The sequence below is a fragment of the Cyanistes caeruleus genome, chromosome 10 (genome assembly GCF_971803275.1).
Source record: "Cyanistes caeruleus chromosome 10, bCyaCae1.hap1.1, whole genome shotgun sequence".
Taxonomy (NCBI): domain Eukaryota; kingdom Metazoa; phylum Chordata; class Aves; order Passeriformes; family Paridae; genus Cyanistes; species Cyanistes caeruleus.
In genome coordinates this window covers 10,512,595-10,530,130 of record NC_141710.1, presented here as the reverse complement: position 1 = coordinate 10,530,130, position 17,536 = coordinate 10,512,595, and the positions used below count along the sequence as shown (strand labels likewise).

At 40.0% G+C, this 17,536-nt stretch overlaps 1 protein-coding gene and 2 long non-coding RNA genes across 10 annotated transcripts in view; 2 read left to right on the top strand and 1 right to left on the bottom strand.

Annotated features, from left to right (window-relative positions):
• Positions 1 to 8,847, top strand: part of TFDP2 (transcription factor Dp-2) — a 51,891-nt gene extending 43,044 nt beyond the window's left edge. For all 7 annotated transcript variants that reach the window (XM_086844981.1, XM_086844982.1, XM_086844984.1 and 4 more), the window contains 2 exons: positions 529 to 634; positions 1,545 to 8,847. In XM_086844981.1, coding sequence (XP_086701107.1) covers positions 529 to 634; positions 1,545 to 1,713 — 275 coding nt within the window. In that variant the 3' untranslated portion in view covers positions 1,714 to 8,847. The remainder of the gene's footprint in view (positions 1 to 528; positions 635 to 1,544) is intronic.
• Positions 8,848 to 10,285: 1,438 nt separating this feature from the next.
• On the bottom strand, positions 10,286 to 16,463 carry LOC111933513 (uncharacterized). 2 transcript variants are annotated; one of them, XR_015274728.1, is made up of 4 exons: positions 16,385 to 16,463; positions 15,140 to 15,238; positions 14,403 to 14,528; positions 10,286 to 10,878 (listed from the first exon to the last, which is right to left on the bottom strand). It is a non-coding gene; the product is annotated as an uncharacterized LOC111933513 (long non-coding RNA). The 2 variants fall into 2 exon arrangements; XR_015274727.1 differs by lacking the exon at positions 14,403 to 14,528 and having other exon boundaries at positions 15,125 to 15,238.
• LOC111933515 (uncharacterized) lies at positions 12,039 to 15,404 on the top strand. The gene is made up of 2 exons (XR_002866755.2): positions 12,039 to 12,772; positions 12,871 to 15,404. It is a non-coding gene; the product is annotated as an uncharacterized LOC111933515 (long non-coding RNA).
• Positions 16,464 to 17,536: the final 1,073 nt, after the last annotated feature.

The following is a 17,536-nucleotide window of genomic DNA, read 5'->3' as shown; positions in this document are numbered from 1 at the left end:
GGTGGCAGAGTGCATGAGGAGACTGCCCCACTGCCAGCCATGAGAGCACCAGGCTGAAACTGCCTTTGGCCACCAGAACACACACAACAACACAGAGACTGCCTGGGTGGCTTCACTGCATTATCTCAAACACAAATAAATACAGTTCCTTTTGTACCTTCACCAAGTGGGGCCAGGGCACTTGGAGCTGTCAGGGCATTTCAGAGGGTCAGGCTGTGGCACTAAGTTTCCATGAAGAACTCCAGAACTCTTATTTCAAGTACCTGTGATTGTATACAGCTGTCAGCCAGGTGCATCTTCTCCAGACAGAAGGAAAAGCTGAGTGCAACTCTTAAGTGCATCCACAAACACAGGATATAATTTCATATCTTGGTTAAACGGGACTCATCTACAGTATAAAACTCAAGCTACTGGTACCTTCTAAACTAAATTAAGGGATCCTTACTGCAAAGAGAATGCAAAGTTTAAAATCGTAAAAGGAAGAAAAAAATATAAGTAGCTATCATAAATAGTTATGCTTTCTTCTAGATATGTCTGCAGGATTTTCATGGATAAACCAAGGGTTACTTTCAAGTCCAGCACAAGCAGTTTCCCATTTCGAGGCAGCTGGAGGCACTTATGATGCTAAATCAAGGTAAATAAAATATTTTTCTATTCAATGACAATTATATATGCTTGTGGTACATCAGTAACCTTGCTATTTCAGACCATTTGCAGGCAGGAATTGAGATACTTTCTTATCACAGTTGATTTTGATTGTGAAAAAAATCTCTAATTCTGTCTTACCCGAAGTATAATTATATTTGAAGGGTCAAATCAACATGCTTTGAATGTTGAGCATACCAGCTATTTTGTGCCTATGTTTCATAAGAATAGAATCACTTTCAAGCCCCTTTTCCTGATTAACCTTAAATTCCTGCCTGGGCATGGACTACAAATAGATAATTACATGTGGATAAAAGCCCAGTAATATTTCTGAAGAATGCACAGGAATGTCTGCTCTCTAAATCCACTTCTGTTTAAGCTCTCATGAAAGAAGTTTAGTCCACACACCTTAATGAGAATTTAAAATTAAAAACCAACAACCAAACAAAAAACACCATGTGCAAAACCCCAACCTAAAATATACCTCAGCAGCCAGACTTTGCTTGGACGTTACCTGTACCATAAAAAATGGAAATAGGGATTATTATAGGGATTATTATTTTGGAGCAGGCTCTTTCTCATAGCATTTAATAGCTTCATTTTATATTGCAAACATTTCTGTGTGTTAATGAAACTGGTAGATTTCCCTTTTTTTCTTCAGCTTAAACAATTCTACTAGTTATTTATGAAAAGAAGTCATCATCCAATAATCTTTCTTATGCAACTTTCCGATATTTTATCAGCTCTCCCAACTAATAGCTGTGTTTACTGTAACATTCTGGGATTTTTTCCTTCTTGGTAGCTTTTCTTCCACTAACAGAAAAGTTGGGGCCAAAAAGAAAAATCTTAAAACCTCATGAGAACCCCTCTAAACTTCACCCTTTCTGTTGTTTTGCTAGTGAGAATCCAGGGTTGTGTTTGGATGCTGAAGTGGCCTTAGCAACTGGGCAGCTTCTTGCCCCTAGCAGTCAGCAGTCCAGCAGTGCAGCATCCCGGGGGGAGACACCCTGTTCCTTCAACGAGGAGGATGAAGAGGATGAAGATGAGGATTCTTCCTCCCCAGAATGAGGACAGTAGAAAATGGAATATACAAAATGCTGCTCAAATATTCTTAATGGGAGTTCCTGTTTGGATTTTACTGTTTTCTTGCCTTGGTTTGCACTGTGTTTGGTGAACCAAAATGGAAGCTTCAGAACAAGTTTATCCATAGCTGAAATTGAAGAATTGTATAACTGAACACAGAGTGACATGCAGAAGCAGAGCAAAGTGGGTTTTATAAACTATAAACAAGGAAAAGAACAAAGTCCCTGGACATGTGGCAAAGTAAACCTTAAAATCATATTTTCCATTTTGGGACTCAAGTCTCTGTCTTCCCCTTATCTTTTTCATATGGAGAAGAAAACAGTCAGTCAGTAAAGGCCAATGCTTGCATTGTCTTTTGGCCGTGCTGCCTTTAGAAAAAAGGGGAGCGAGTACATGCAAGTGTGCTGAACTTGTTATTTAAAACTATAAAAGTATGAAAGTGGTTATAGGGAAAAGGGGCTGTTAAAATGTTTGGGTTTTTTTCTGTTCAACTTGCTGTATAGAAGATTCTTAAAGTAATATAAATTGCAAGTGATTAAATGAATCTTGAAATAGTTTATATCCATTTTAGATACTCTAAAAGTAACATTAGTATAAAAGGTTCATATGTTCATTTTTATTGCAGGCCTAATTTATTATAAGTGATTATTCTTAGCCATTATTAAAACAGTCAGGAAACAAACAGTATTCTCTGCACCAGCTTTTTTCAAGGAAAATAAGTAAAAAAATTGTATTTCTAGATTAAAGAGTATTCAGTGTAGCTTCTCCTTTACTGTTCTAACTTTATATAATCCCTTTGATGTTAGAGCATGTCTTGTTTGTTTTAAAAAGCCCTCCTACCATGTTAAAGATCTCAGGCAGCATGTTTTCAAGGCAGTCTTTTCAAATTCGGGGTGGGCAAGTCACATAACTTTTAAAGTCATAGGCTGAGGTTCTTAGGGGAAAAAATAAAATTTCAACAATACATCATCTCATGTTTTGCATTCTGGTCAGCTTTGATTCTGACAGACTTTCTGATCAGTAACTTCAGTTGCATTTACCTTGATGCATCTTTGAAAGTTGTATCAAACCACTAAAAATAATCTAGCTCAAGTTACCCAACACATATCCCATGTGAATTGTTAAATTAGACTTGAAGCAGGAGACTGTGTTTTCCATAGCTAACATCACATCCAATCATAAAGACCTGTAAAAAAACCTTGAATATCAATGCAAAATACACTGTAGATGTACTCTTCCCGTGGTGTTCCAGCGCCCAGGACTTTGCCTAGCCTCTCTTTTTCATGAGGTGAATCTTCCCAGTTTTTGCACTGACTCTAGGAGGTTGCCCCAAGTCTCAGCTGTGTGAGGCAGCTGTCCTGGCTCTGTTCCTGCACTGGGGAATGGGGCAGCTTGTGCTGTGGCTCACCTGAGCAATGGCAACAGCTACCCCTGGGCTGCTGGCAGCATCACTCACAGCCTGAGTTGTATCCATGTCATGTCTTACAGCCAAACCTGCACTCACTCAGGCCAGCAAGATCCAAAAGTACCAAGCCTGAGCTACAGAGAGAAAATGAGGCTCCAGCTCAAGAGCTGTGCAGGAATTAGCAGAGGGCTGGCTGCTCCCAGGACAGGTAAAACTGTGAGTAGACAAGCACCACCCCATGTTTAAACTAAAGCATCAGATAGAAATGTCTCACAGATAGTTCCTGCACCTGAGGAGAACCTGAGCAGTACCCTGCACCAGAATGTAGGTAGGGCTCTTGACTGAACTATCTGTTTCACACAAATGAATGGCAAATGCACAAACTAAAATGCCTACCATGGTATTCACCCTTGGGGCAAGACTGTTAAGACCATCCTGTGCTCATGGCTCACAGGCAACAGCAGAGACTTTAAAGACTGAGGCTTTACACCCCCTCACTTCCACTGAATCTGTAACACTACCTCAATACCAGAAAAGCTTTACAGAAACAAAAGAATATTCCTGCTGAGAGAGTCAATGCATTGAGCCAAGTGGCTCACTTTTGAAATGGGGGAAGAAGGGAACAGGTACTCCACACATATTACTATGGAATTGTCAGCTTCACGATTTAAACAGATCGTCACTTTCATTCCTAAAAAACCCATTGCTTTTTCAAAAACTGCCCTGTCAGCCAGCCTTCATTGGAGAGGGCAGATCAAAGATAACTTAGATATGCATGGTCCTAAGGAATTCTTTTAAGAGGGTAATATCTTCCAAAGTAGTTACACCTTCCTCCCCCCAACAATATATTAGGGACACATTTAACTTTACACTTTCTTCACACTTCTCACTCAAGATCTGTGTAAAAAAAAAACCAACCAAACAGCAAAACACTAATCAGTTCCTAAAGAGCAGCACTTTGAACTATAAAAACCTGGAAAAAAAAGGCTTCCAGCCCAGAAATGGAATGTATTTTATTAGCAAGTCAGTAGGCTTTCTGCTTTAAAGGGGGAAGATCTTCAATGACACCTTTCCTCCACTGATGTCTATGTCCTTCAAAGCTGCAGCCTGCACAGCTGCTTGCTTTCTGGCAAACATCAAACTGCCAAATTTAAAGGTAAAAAGTAAAAAATATGGGAGCACATAATATTTATTTGACAGTTGAACCAAGCCTTTGAAAGTTGGTTTGTTTGTTTTTTCCTGGACTAGTTGAATACAAAGGACAAAACAAGTTAGAACATTTAGAAGAGACTTCAAAAGTAAATTCTTTCCTTGGGCTTCTTTGTGCCAAATACCAGTTAAGGATGAAGTTCACCTGAAGCACAGCAGTCCTGTGGCTACGCTAAAGTCTGGGAACTAGGAGAATTTGGGGCCTTATCCAGCTACAGTCACTTGTGTATGACCTCAGGTAAACCTTTCAATCATTCCTGGTGATCTTAGCTGCCATATTTAAAAAAGAAACAAAACACACACACAAAAACCACAAACCAAGACAGGTAAATGCAAGACCTCACTAAAGGCAGCTGCTGCAATTGTGAGTAAGGGAGTTGAGAATATTAACAAACCACAGAGCTCTCATTAAGCTCACGGCAGTGTTTGTGCTCAGCTGCTTCAACACACAGGCCCTCCCTCCTGTTGAGAGCCAGCAAATACTTTCCACAATAAAATAGACATGGCCAAGATTGATTTTCCCATTTTCTGTTCAGTTCCCATCATCATCTCCTGTCTCGTGCAATATCCCTCATATTCATTGACAGGAATCAAGCAGCAACTGGTACTAGATCATACTTCATATAAGAAAAAGTCAACATTTAAATTTCCATGCAACTTAAATGTAAGATAAATTTAAGATATTTCCATGTCTTGGAACACTCTATCTTGGTTATACATTTAGGAGGCACTTGACTGCAAGCAATATAATTCTGTATGTAAATGCCTTTATAGTGCAGTGAACAACTTTATTTCTGGACTGACTTTGTGGTGCTTAAAAAATCTAAATTTGACTTAGAAAAACTTGTCAGCTCCGCAATCTAGATGAAAAACTATGAGATGAAAAACTATGAGTGGGAGACAGCATTTTTCTATTATGTGGAAATCTGACAATGTTTGTGAATTCTGATATTTAAAATTGCATTAATATGTACCAGTCTTCTCATTTCCACACTGGAATTAACGCCAACAATCCATGCAATCTCAGTGTGTGTATCCAGTAAACACCACCAGTTCAACTGAAGATATGACTTAAACTAACACCAGTACCAGTACTAAACCCAGTACAAGCCCTACTGTAGGTGTTTCCATTTTGGTTAAAGGGTTTTAATTTTTAAACTACAGTTTGAAAATAATCCTAAATCCTTTTGAGCAGCTGGAGATTGCCAAGGATACAGAATTACCACAGAAGGGTTTCTGCTGATCAACTATGTCAGCCTGAAGTAACATTATGTAAAAAGGCCTAATAACCAAATATTAACCCTTTTGTTTTTTTAAAGAAAAACGAGGCATACATGTTCATCCATTAAATGATGCTTGAATTTAGAATTCCACAGTTAAGGTTTAAAAGCTCAAGTGCTCTTTCTTTAGACCAATCCACCATTTTAATTCAAGAGTATGGCTGAAACTTAACGATATTTGAACTCTGGGGAATACTCCTTTTTGTAGTTAACTGGCCCTTTTCAGCTGAAAATAAACCAGGCAGTTGATTGTAAAGACTTTCCTTTTAGTGAGGGAGAGGCCAAGGACCTGTTTATGGAGGTTTGTTCTTTAAAATGTGACACTTGAATTCTGGTCTCTGACTGCAAGCAATGCAGCAATGAATCATTTGTGGACACCACACACCTACCTGAGCACATGAACAGCTCTAAAGACTTAATTTTCTGCTGGCAGGTGTTCACACAACCCAATCCTAATGCCATGAAACTTCATGAAACTCATTCCTTAGATTTAACAAAGTTCCCAAATCTGATAATCTCTTCCCTGTTTTGCTGTTAGGATTTTTTCTGGTGAGTATTTTTAAGAGGCTGTGAATAACTGTCCTCCCCCCAGTCCAGGTATATTGCCAAAAAATACCCATAACCAATGTTACTCCCCTGTGTTCATTCCATCTGCAAAGGATTACTGTCCTTTCAAGTCACTGCAGAGCTGTGTGTGCAAGAAGCCCCAGTTCCTTCGTCTGATTGCCTGAGGTGGCATCCATGGATCCCTCCCCAGCTGGCACTGACAGTGAGGGAGGGAGTGCTCATTAAAACAGTATGCCAGTAACTGAAGGGAGGGGCTGTTTATTGCAGCTGTTCAGAGATCATAAAGTCACTCTACCTTTAAACACCTTATCTGCCCACCCAGAGATCAGACAAAAACCAAAATGTTTTCTTTCTGTTTCCATATTTTTGATGGTTCCGAAGAGTCCAACATTTAGGATATCCACCTAAACTGCAGGACACCAAAAATGCTTGCTCAAAATTGGTAAATTTAAAAATTACCAAAATTACTCAGAAGTAACATCTGAGATCTAACCATCCAAATCTCAAGGGAAAGCCTCCTGCTTAGGAACAATGTGGAGGAAATAAATCTGCATGTATCCAAGAGGAAAAGCATTCTGACCTGGGTAACAGAGCCATGATAATTTCTAAACAGGTACAGGAACCTCCCAGTAGTACAAACTTACATCTCTTCTTAGTCTTCTGTATTGGCTAGAAAAGTGCAATCACTTAAATCTCTTTTCTCTAAATGCCATTCTCTCAATGCTCTCCAGACATAAGTATTTTAGATGTATGGACACCATGGGATAACAGGATACAGCAATGTTAAATTTAAATCCAGTTGTAGATGCAAATCAAACTCATCTATGCAGAAACTTTTTCTAAGACAAAATGAGTCTTTACTGGTGAGTTGGTTTTAGCCCATTCTCCTCTCCAGGCTGAGTGAAACACTCGTCCTCGCACTGGTTCCTGTGCTGCCCATGCTGCCCAGCCACACGAGCCAGGCAGCCAGAGAGGGAAGAACACCATGTATCCATAGTCCTTCCCACTGACATTTTCTGGTCACATACAACTACTCTGAATGGCCACAGAATTTAAAACTATCAGAAAAGGTGAAGTCCACAAAACCAGTCTCCAGGCATTTTGATGGGTTTGTTAAGTTTCTATTGTATCTTTAATAATTACTAGTTTTGGTTGTACTAATGCAAGGATTAAGTGGATCTCCCAGAATTTCCCCAGGAAAGCACCAGCTGAATCACAACCCATCATACAAGTTTCTGAAACATTCCACTGTCTTAAAGGCCGTGCTTATACATGAAAAATACTTCAGAGACGCATATGCAAATGTTACGACACTGTATCTAACAAGCATCTACTGTAAAAAAATGAATCCTGCTTTGAACAAACATGTAAGAAGTAGGATGTGAGCCTGTCCTCATTCCTCAGGCCCTGACTGCAAACCATGCCCAAGGCACAGCCTCTGTGTTTGCATATCCTACAAGGCATCAGGAGAAACTGGCCAGCAAGCACAGGCAGTTTTACACCAGGACTTTTTTGTTGGTACCTGGGGGATGATCTGGCAGTAGACAGAGTCCTTGGTAAGGAGGACTGATGCTGAATTCTGAGTGCTGATGTGCCATCAGCCCACATTCTTTTCTACCCCATGCTGCAACATGCATGCAAAGCAGCAAGGGGTGGAAAAGGCAGGTCCAGCCCTCCATCCCCCCTTACAGAAGCACTTTTTAATATCCACTATATTCTACATGAAGTAATTGTAGAGACACTTCCTTTTTATATTTAAAATGCAGAAACCACTTGAAAGTTCATTAACTTTTAAATTAAACTCTTTTTTTAAGAACAAGGCCAGTCATGGACAAAGCTATTTAGTGACCTCCAACACTGAACTCAGAGCAGGGTTTTGTAAACATGGTGGGTGGGAAGAGACAAATCCAATTACAAGCATGCTAATTATATGGGATTTGAAGTTTTAATTAATTTTAATATACTCATCTTGCTCTCCCAACATCTTTACTGGCACAAAGCATCACACAAACACTTTAGTGGAATTTTTTTCTCCCTTTTCCTGTGCTAAAATCTTTGGCAAAACCCGTTTCCCATTCATCTTCATTTGCTGCATATTTTCGAATTCTCCGTAGATTTCTTTCTTTCCAAATACCTATAAATTATAAACTAAAGTTTTATTTTTGCAGAAAGTCTGCTATTAAGCTATGCTGAATTTTTGCCCTGATGAGATAGTGTTAATTTCCACTACCACATTGTACATGGTTAGGAGTAGTGTAAAAAAGAATGTGGTAGTATTTTATGTGCTTTAAACACTGACAAAGAAATAAAGAAAAGTGCATATACAAAGTTTTACTTTCCTAATAGGAACACTGGCATTAGTAAATAGTATATTTGAACCAATAGGAAATATTACTTTGTAGTAGCAAACACTTTGTAAATAAAAACTTGTTATTTTTTTAATGGAAATTTTATAGAAGCTTTTTCTGTACACTCAATTGACCCCATGTTTACTGAAAATGCTGCAAGTGGGAATTGTACATTGCAAATGGGGGTGGGGAGCAGACAGTCTGACTGAGGTGAAAACTATATATGCTTTGGAGAAGAACATCCAGTTTTCTGGGAACTGAAATGTAAACCTTAACTGTAGAAGAACTGAATAAAAAAAATTCAAGGCAACAGGACTGAGCCTGTCTTTGAGAAGAACATTGCAGACAAAATGTCACTCAAGGTTAACACTACCAGTCTGCACACCTTGTTAGGAAAACAAGGAACTGCCCTGCTTTACATGGGAAATATTGCATCCTTTGGTTATTGAAAATATCATAATCTAACAACTGTGTCCTCATTGGCTGGTCATTCAGAGAAACCTCCTATGTCATTACCCAGGGAGAGATGCTAGACTTCTAAAATTGTTACATTTTGATAACTCACAAAATGTTTAGGGATATTACTGTTCCTATCCATTCAAGACACATGCCTAATCTATACCTAAGAGAAGGCCCCAGAAACAGGGTGTGTTCCCCCAGTTTCATGCTAGGTCTGTCCTGCTGAACACCCTTCAAACAGCTATAGACTCTGAACATATGTCCTTCCAAACCCCTTCCTCCTATTTTGGTAGCAAGAATCCAAATGACAAGAATTTAGGCAGCATTAGATGCAGTCCCTCTTCATCCTCTGTGCTGGTTTTCCAACTCTGCCAAATACAAAAACACCATGTAATGTCATGGTGCTTGCTTTTCCCCACTTGCACAGAAGACCCACGACTCACTATTTTTAATCTCAAACCAGCTAAAAGTAAAAGACAATAGCAGAAGACTTGCAAAACTCAGAGTTCATTCTTGTGTAATAAATACAAACTGCTACACCTTTCAGCTAAAACGCAATGGCATATTTGGGAAGGCATTTTCACTAACCGATTTGGTAAATAACCACCTAAAAACTCTTGCAATGTCTTTTTTATGGACAAGAAACTGCAGAAATGAGAGAAAGAGAGGGTACAGTCTTTATATCAGCAAGATATTTAGGGATTATTTATGTTTCTTAAAGAAAAAAAAAGTCTAAAAATCCTTACCTTCTTTTGTGTCAGTGCTCTGTAAGTTGCTACCGGAATGATTCTGAAACATTAAGCTGATGGTGAACCCGGTTGGACTAAATACTCTCCTCTAAAGAATGCTTAGTTCTTTGTACTATGTTTTCAGCTGGAGATCTCCACCCCAAGAACCCAACAAAGCAACTGAGAAAATGTGAAAGCATAAAAGCCCATTTCATCTTTTCTAAGAAGTACTCAGCACAGATCTCTAAGAAATCTGCAAATAATGCTCCCTAAAATTACAAATACTTTTGGTTAGTTTCTCTGATTGTCCAACCAGACACCAATATAACCTAGCTTATGCTTTTCTTCACATAAGTAAATCTGTATGTCTCCTAAAAAGAAGGAATCAAACAATGGTAACTGGTGCAGGATTAAGGGCCTCTGTGCTAATAATGGAAACTTGAAGGCAGCAACAAATATTGTCCTTGGTTAAAAATAAGAGTATTTAAAACTGTATCTTGTTGGATTCCACACATTCCATTAGAAAGCAAAAGTATCTGAAAACATTCAGGAAAACCAGAAAACCCCCAAATTTGTGTAGGTTTATTATTCATTAAACGCTGTCTCAACCCCAAGTGTAGGATAGGAGATAAATGAGAACAATACTTGATTGTCCGAGTGCCGTGTCACGAGTGCTGCCCTGGCCCGTGTGATCCGTGTAGGTTGCTCCTGAAGAGGCTCAGCTGTGCTGCCCTGCCCGTCCTTCGCCTGCCGGGGGAGGGACCGCTCTGCTCTGGGGGTCCCACATAACACTGAATTCCTGTTCTGGTCCTCCAACTGGAAATCATTCAAAACGCTGGAAAACCTAATGTCACTGGGACTTCTTGCTGAACTACAGTTCAGGGGTAACAAAACAGAAGAAACTGTTCCTATATATTTCACAGAACTTCTGTGAAACATCTGTCACAAAGGTTAAATCAAGTTTGTCAGACTGAAAGTCACAAACTGCTGAAGGAACTGCTGCTGCTGCCCACTGGTTCTTACAGCTGCCCCCTGGACAACTCATTGCAGGCTCGGTTTTGTAACATTTCAAGAATCCTTCACCAGCCACAGACCCATTAAAAAACTGAAAACCATTGTCCCAGGAAAAGCCATGCAGGAAGCGATAGAAAAGCCTACAACGAGATGACATCAAAAGGAAGAAGTAAGCAAAAGAAAGGTTCTTCCAGCACAAGGCAGCAAACAGAGATACAAGATGGCAAAATTATCTAAGCATCATTCATGTACCATACACGAAACCACAAAATGCCAATCCTCTCCATTAGTTCAAATGACCTGTGCTAACCCAAGTTTTAATCATCCTGACATTAAAGGCCAGTATTACATACAAATAATACATACAATTAATCTGCCACCATTAACTGAATGTTATTTTTCAAATATTAAATAACTAAAGTTACATTTAATGCCATATTATGTAAAAAGGACCAAGCTGCATTTTTACAGCAGCTGCTGGCATAAGCAAGATAGTTATTTTTAATAAATAAGCACCACAAGGACATAAGTGTCTTGAGACATTCAGAAGTTAAAAAAAAAATGTTTCAAATGAGTAAACCCCACGAAAATGTCCTAGCATTGACCTGTGCACAATTTAAGCCTGCGGCTCTGCAGAGTGAAATTAAAACAGCGAGCAGAGTTCCCAGTAACAAGACAGGGCTGAGTGCATGGAGAACAAGTTCCTGCAAGGAAATGCAGGGTGTGAAGGCACACAGCCCACGGTGAGTGCCCACACCGCACCCACGCTGCTCTGTGCTAAAGGTAAGAGTTACTTTTTAAGGGGGGTAAAGAAACCCGTGGAGCTTCCACAACTGCCAGCATGTTTTAAGGCCACTCCTTAGTTAAGCATCAGAAGAAGAGGTGTTTGCATGTTCATGTGTTAAGAGGCAGTTCTTGTGCTTTAAATCTACTGTTCGGAATGACAGCTTTTGACCGCAACACCCGTATTATTCGCCTTTCCAAGAAACTGCACCCCTGCCTTGGGGACCCGGCCTGTATTTGCCGAGTTCCCGTGTCTGTCCCGTGTGCCGGGCGCTGGGGCACCTGCGCTCCCCGGGCCGCTCGGCTCTCGGCGATGGCACAGCCTGTGCCGCTTGCCGCCCTCACTGCCCAGCAGCGGCCCCTGCTCTCCCCCGCCAGCGCCCCGCGCTCCGGAGCGGGGCCCAGCGGCGTTTGGCTCTGTTACCGCCGGGCACCGCTCGGAACGGCTGTCCCTGTCCCTGTACCTGCCCTGCCCGCGCTCCCTCCGCCGCTCCGTCCCCTCAGGGCCCGGGCTCGCGCCCTGCCCTCAGCGGGAGCCGCGGCGCGCGGCCGGGAGCGAGCTCTGCGGGGACGGGAAGCCACCGAACCGCGCTCCTCCGCCGAGCGCTGCTGCTGAATCCGCCCTTTCTAAACACTCCTGAAGAGTTGGGAATTAGCAGCTTAACACCAAGATAACACTACTATAAGCAAGTCATTAATATAATTAACACTAAATTAACCAAATTGTAGAAAAAGCGGCTGTAACTGTCGCTAACAAGATGTACGTTAACACAGCTGCCGGCTCTTTGCAATCAGGTTGGCCAGGCTGATGTAAGCCCGGGGAAAGCCCAGGTTTTTATTATTACTGCTTTCAAATCTTTTCACCTTTTGATATTTTCTCATCAACTCATTAGCATGACTAAAGCCAAGTTCTAAACATTCGATCTAGAATGACTTGGTTAGCAGTACAGGGATCTTCTCTCTTGCCCCACCAGCCAGCTGTGTTCAGGAAAAAAGCGTCTTCTACACATCCTCCCAAACTCCAGCAATTCTAGCTTTCATTTGATGTTCTGCCAAGTTTCTACCTACCATTTTCCATCATCAGGCAATGTATTAAGTCTATTAAATTAAGATTGGATGTGATAGGGCTGCTCTGTCTAGAGGCCATTGCCAAATGACTGAATCAACTGTAACAGAACATTTATCAGACCACTATTTGTTGGTCCTTGAGCAGCAAAATGAGGAGCAGAAGACTGGCAGAGACCTGCTGAGGTTTGTATATTAACTGCAGAGCCTTCCAGCCTGTCTAACTATACAGATGTGTGTATGCTCCTGAGATGGTTGGTATTGACCCATCTATTTATCTGCAGGAAATGGGTGATTGGCATGATGACAAATGGGCACACATACCCCCAGAGATGCAACAATTCCAGGAAATAAAGCAGCCCTGGATGGTGAAGATTTTTCAGAAATAACTGCAAATTCATTCATGGAGCGGTGCCCATATCTCAAACCTTTGGAAAATATATCACCAAGCAGTATATTTGCTGACTGATGAACCATTCACAGTTGCAAAATACACTGGACTAAAAGATAATTAAGAAAATATAATAATAATTTTAAGATATAATTACAGCAAATATACCCCACTTGGACTACAAATGGATACAATCCCCCCAACTGGGAGTTCTCTTGTTTGTATTCAACTGGTTAAAATATTGTTAGAAAAGATTATATGAAAATATCAGTAGCAAAAAAAACCTCAGTGAAACAGGAGACTGTCCTTTCCAGTGTTCAAATTCCTAAAAGATAATAAACCTGAAAGTAAAATGTAGTGAAGTACAAGGGCATGGAAGAGACTGGGCCAACAGACATTCCTAAGCAAGTGGGTCTGGTTTCATGGGCACGGGATGCACACAGAGCAGAACAAGCAGGCACCCTGAGGAGTGATGAAGGTACTTCCAGAATTTTTAATTCTCCATTGGCACGTTTTTGTAACTCTATATAGAGGGTAAAATACTGCATGAATCGGATACCCAGGAATGTGCTAAAGCTCTGAAGCAGTGCTATGGAAGAGAGAAAATGCACACACTGTACCCTCCTCAGTGTTCCCTGGGCTTGGTGGTGTTAAACTGAACAGGAGAAACTGCAGAGACTTGTGCATTTACCCTGACACTCCCACTGGCCCTTACTGATCACCAGCAACCACTTGGTGGAAGAGCTACCACAGATTCTTGTCTTTACATGACTGGCAGTGTACTGTGTTTTTTCTAAGGCACTTGGCAAGCAGGGGAACACAGAATGTGTTTTTTTTGCGGTGCAGAAGGAGTTAAGGAGCCATGTGCCTGAGTTCCCTGCAGATAAGAATAATGTGAGCCCCCTGACAAGCCAGGCAGGCAGCTCTGGCTCAGCAGATAGCAGGAACATGAACTGAAGGGGCAAAGACATCTCACAATTCCAACAGCCATTCATATCCTAGGGAGATTTCAGAGAGCTCTCTTGTCATGTTTTAAACCATGGCTGCATTTCTCTTTGTCAGAGTGCATTTGCCAGTTGCACTGCTGAGTTTTCATATGCAAGTCAGCCTACAGCAGTTTCCAGTAATGGCATCTTATGCAATTTCTGACCTACTTTAACACATTGGGGCATTTGGAGACATGACATCCACTGCAGCAGCTTTCTGCTTGAGCGTGTGACACTGCAGCAGGAAGTGCAAGTCTTTACACAAGCATATGGATCCACTGAAACACAGACAGAGAGACTTTAATTTTCAAGGTTATTTGTCAAGCCATTAAGGGCATCCAGATCAGTCATCATACACATTATTTTTAGCTAGAGACCGCGCACACTGTTTCAAAAAGATCAAATGGTCAAGTCACTAAGCTGTTACATAGCCACTGACCTGTGTGGCCCTTGTAGGCTACAGTTTCCTGAAGAACACCTCAAATGAGAGCTTGTGTGTGTGACTGATGATAAACCATGACCTGGTTAGCAGTACAGGGATCTTCTCTCTTGTCCCACCAGCCAGCTGTATTCAGAAAAAACGTGTATTCTACACATCCTCCCAAACTCCAGCAATAAATGGAGGACCTCTGATAACTAAAAGCTTTATCAAAGAGAATTTTTGATACACTTTTATTAATTCCACTACCAAATGTGGACCTAACTACTAACAGGGACCTAACATTACTGTAAGAAAGAGAGCATATAGAATCATTCCCACCATTAATTAGAACTAAGCCTTAAATGAGAGAAGTAATAAGAAGAAATTTGGATTACTATCTCTTCCTTCTCCCCCATGAGAAATAAGACTCCAGACACATTTCACTGTGTGGAAATTTCAAATATGTGATCTGATTAAGGCGTCTGACCACAGCTGTTCGAGCGAGCCAGCAGACACTTGTCACTGCAAACTATGCTGAAGTTCAAGATCTACAGAGCAGTGTAGATCTTCAGAATAATGCTGGAAAGTTTTTTTTGTTTGGTTTGTTTTTTTCTTCCCTCCTCAAGTTTTGTTATTAAGGGAAGTTTTAAGCATGGTTGAAGCAAAGACCATACACACCATCATGACTTTTCCTATGCAGACAAAACAATTAAGGCCAAATGACATCCAGTATTACTCACCAGCAGTTGCTTTACCTGGCTTCATTAATAGAGTTATCACTCTTGTCCTGCCACTTCAGTCCAATTTGTACCTCACTACTACAGTGCCTCAATTATCTTTCTTTCACTATTTTCCTGCAATAATAAGGCTATTAGTACTACTGAAAACTACAAGCATTTTAGTATACTCTTGCTTTGGGGCCAATTACTTTCTGTCAAATGAAAGAGGTTTTATGTAATATTGTTATTCACTGCATTCTTGTTTTGTGTCCTTCAAGATAACTAATAAAATTAAGAAACATTTCAGGCTTCACCTGTAAGTTAATACATCCCCTCAAATCTCAGTGCTTCTTTGCTATCAGCTTTGAAAATAAACAAGCTTCCTTATAACCAAAAAGGAAGTTACCATGCAACTTAAGGGGACAAAATAATGAGCTGCTATCAAAAGAAGGCAGAGCCATTGCTGCAACTTTCCTCAACAGCATATTAAGATTTGTAATCTTATCTGTGGATTTGTTTTAAACTAACAATTTAAATCAATTGGTCTGAAATTCACAACCACTTGTAAGTAATGTTTAAATCAAGCAATTTCTCTACACAAATTTAGAAAGGAAGTTGTAGAATTACAGATGTTGTGCAAATTGTGGGCTAATCTCTCCTGAAAATTGAAAGGCAAAAGAATCATTAAAAAACAGTTAGGTATTAAGCAAAAATCCAAATTCCTGACACTAAAACTCACCCAAGCTCTGATGCATTTTTCTTTTTCACATTCATAAGAACACTTAAAATGTTAAGACAACTTGGTACTAGATAATAGCCATTAAATATTTATAGTGTTAAGTGTATCTGTCCCATTTTTAATTAGGAGTGAAGTGGCAGTTTCTGAAGCTAGAACCTGCAGCCCAGCAGGTTTAAGAGAGACCTTGTTAGGGACAATAAACCCTGGAGGAGTTGTCACTGTAGGGGCTCTCTTGTGTCAGAAAAATAGAAATAGCATAATATGCTCATGAGTCACATAACATTTGGGTACTGGAAGGACACATTTTTATTCCATGCAACTGTAAAGCAAATTCAAAAGAAGATAATCCTCTCTAATAAACAATATACACAGCTAAGTAAACTTTCTATACTTGAATATGAAATTTTTTGTTCCAAATACATTGATAACCATCAGCTTTTTACAGGAATTTTGCCAAGTCCAGATCAAACTCTTAACAATTCCCTTCAGGTAATGCAAAATCAAGATGAGGCACTATTTCCACAGTTCCATGCAATACTTACTGTTCAGACCACATAAAAAGATTTAAGTACATGCTAGTGAAGAAAATATATTCCCTTTCTGGCTTCCTTAGGTGCTTGCCTGAGATTTAAAGAGACAAAAAAAGTCTTACTTTTTGTCATTATTAGAGCTATTTGATCCAAACTACACAGTGACATTCGAGCTCCTAGGAACCTCATGCTAATGATTTTCTGATAGATCTGCTCATGATTTTACATTAAGAATCAGTCATCAAATAAAGATATTTCAAACTGCAGTAACCCGAATTTTTTGACTTTTCTCTTGATTTTTCTTCCCCTCCCATTAAGACAGGAAGAAAACCTGCAGAAAGTATCTTACAGAGGAACTCACTCTGATCTTCTATATTAAAATGCTTCTTCCAACAAGACAATGTCAGTTTTACGTGTTTTAACTGAAGGACAATTTCTGTTGCAACACTACTGTAAAATGAGGCCTCAATGATGAATGTTTTTTCTATAGCAACACTGACTATTCAGTCAGGAAACTTTTAAAGTAAAGGAGTGCCATTTTTGGTGTGTAGCCAACATCTGTAACCAAACAAGCATCAGGATAAAGATTCATGATGCCAAACAGCTGAGGATGAAAGTTACTTCAGTGATTTCTCCTCTCAGCACAGCTAATACAAGTAAAGCTTCCAATACAGAAGTGATGTTCCTCAAAAAGAAACTGGAAGGAAACCCCATGTGGTGTTACCTAAAAGAAAGGAAATAAATACCAAACCAGAAAAACAACTCAGTATTGATGTAGAGGATGGGCTGAACTACATTAAATAATTCTATTCCCCTAGTGTACATGAGTAGAACACACAATCAACCTCAGGTCATTTCCACATTTGCAACAGCCTGAAGCAAAGGGAGAGCAGAGTTCTGCCCTTGAAAATGAAGCTTTTTCTATTCCCAACAGGTTCAGAGCTAGATCTGACCCACAGGCAAAGCTGAACAGCAGTTTCTGAACAAATTGATACCTCACATATTCTATTAATACAATGAAAAAAAAGTAATCTGTCTAAATGAAAGATTTTTTGCGGTAGAGGACATTAACAGAATATTTTTAAGAACAAAAGCAGTAGTTTTCAGGTATACTAACACAAACTGTAAATATAAATTCATTAAAAGGCTTCAGTAATTTGATAG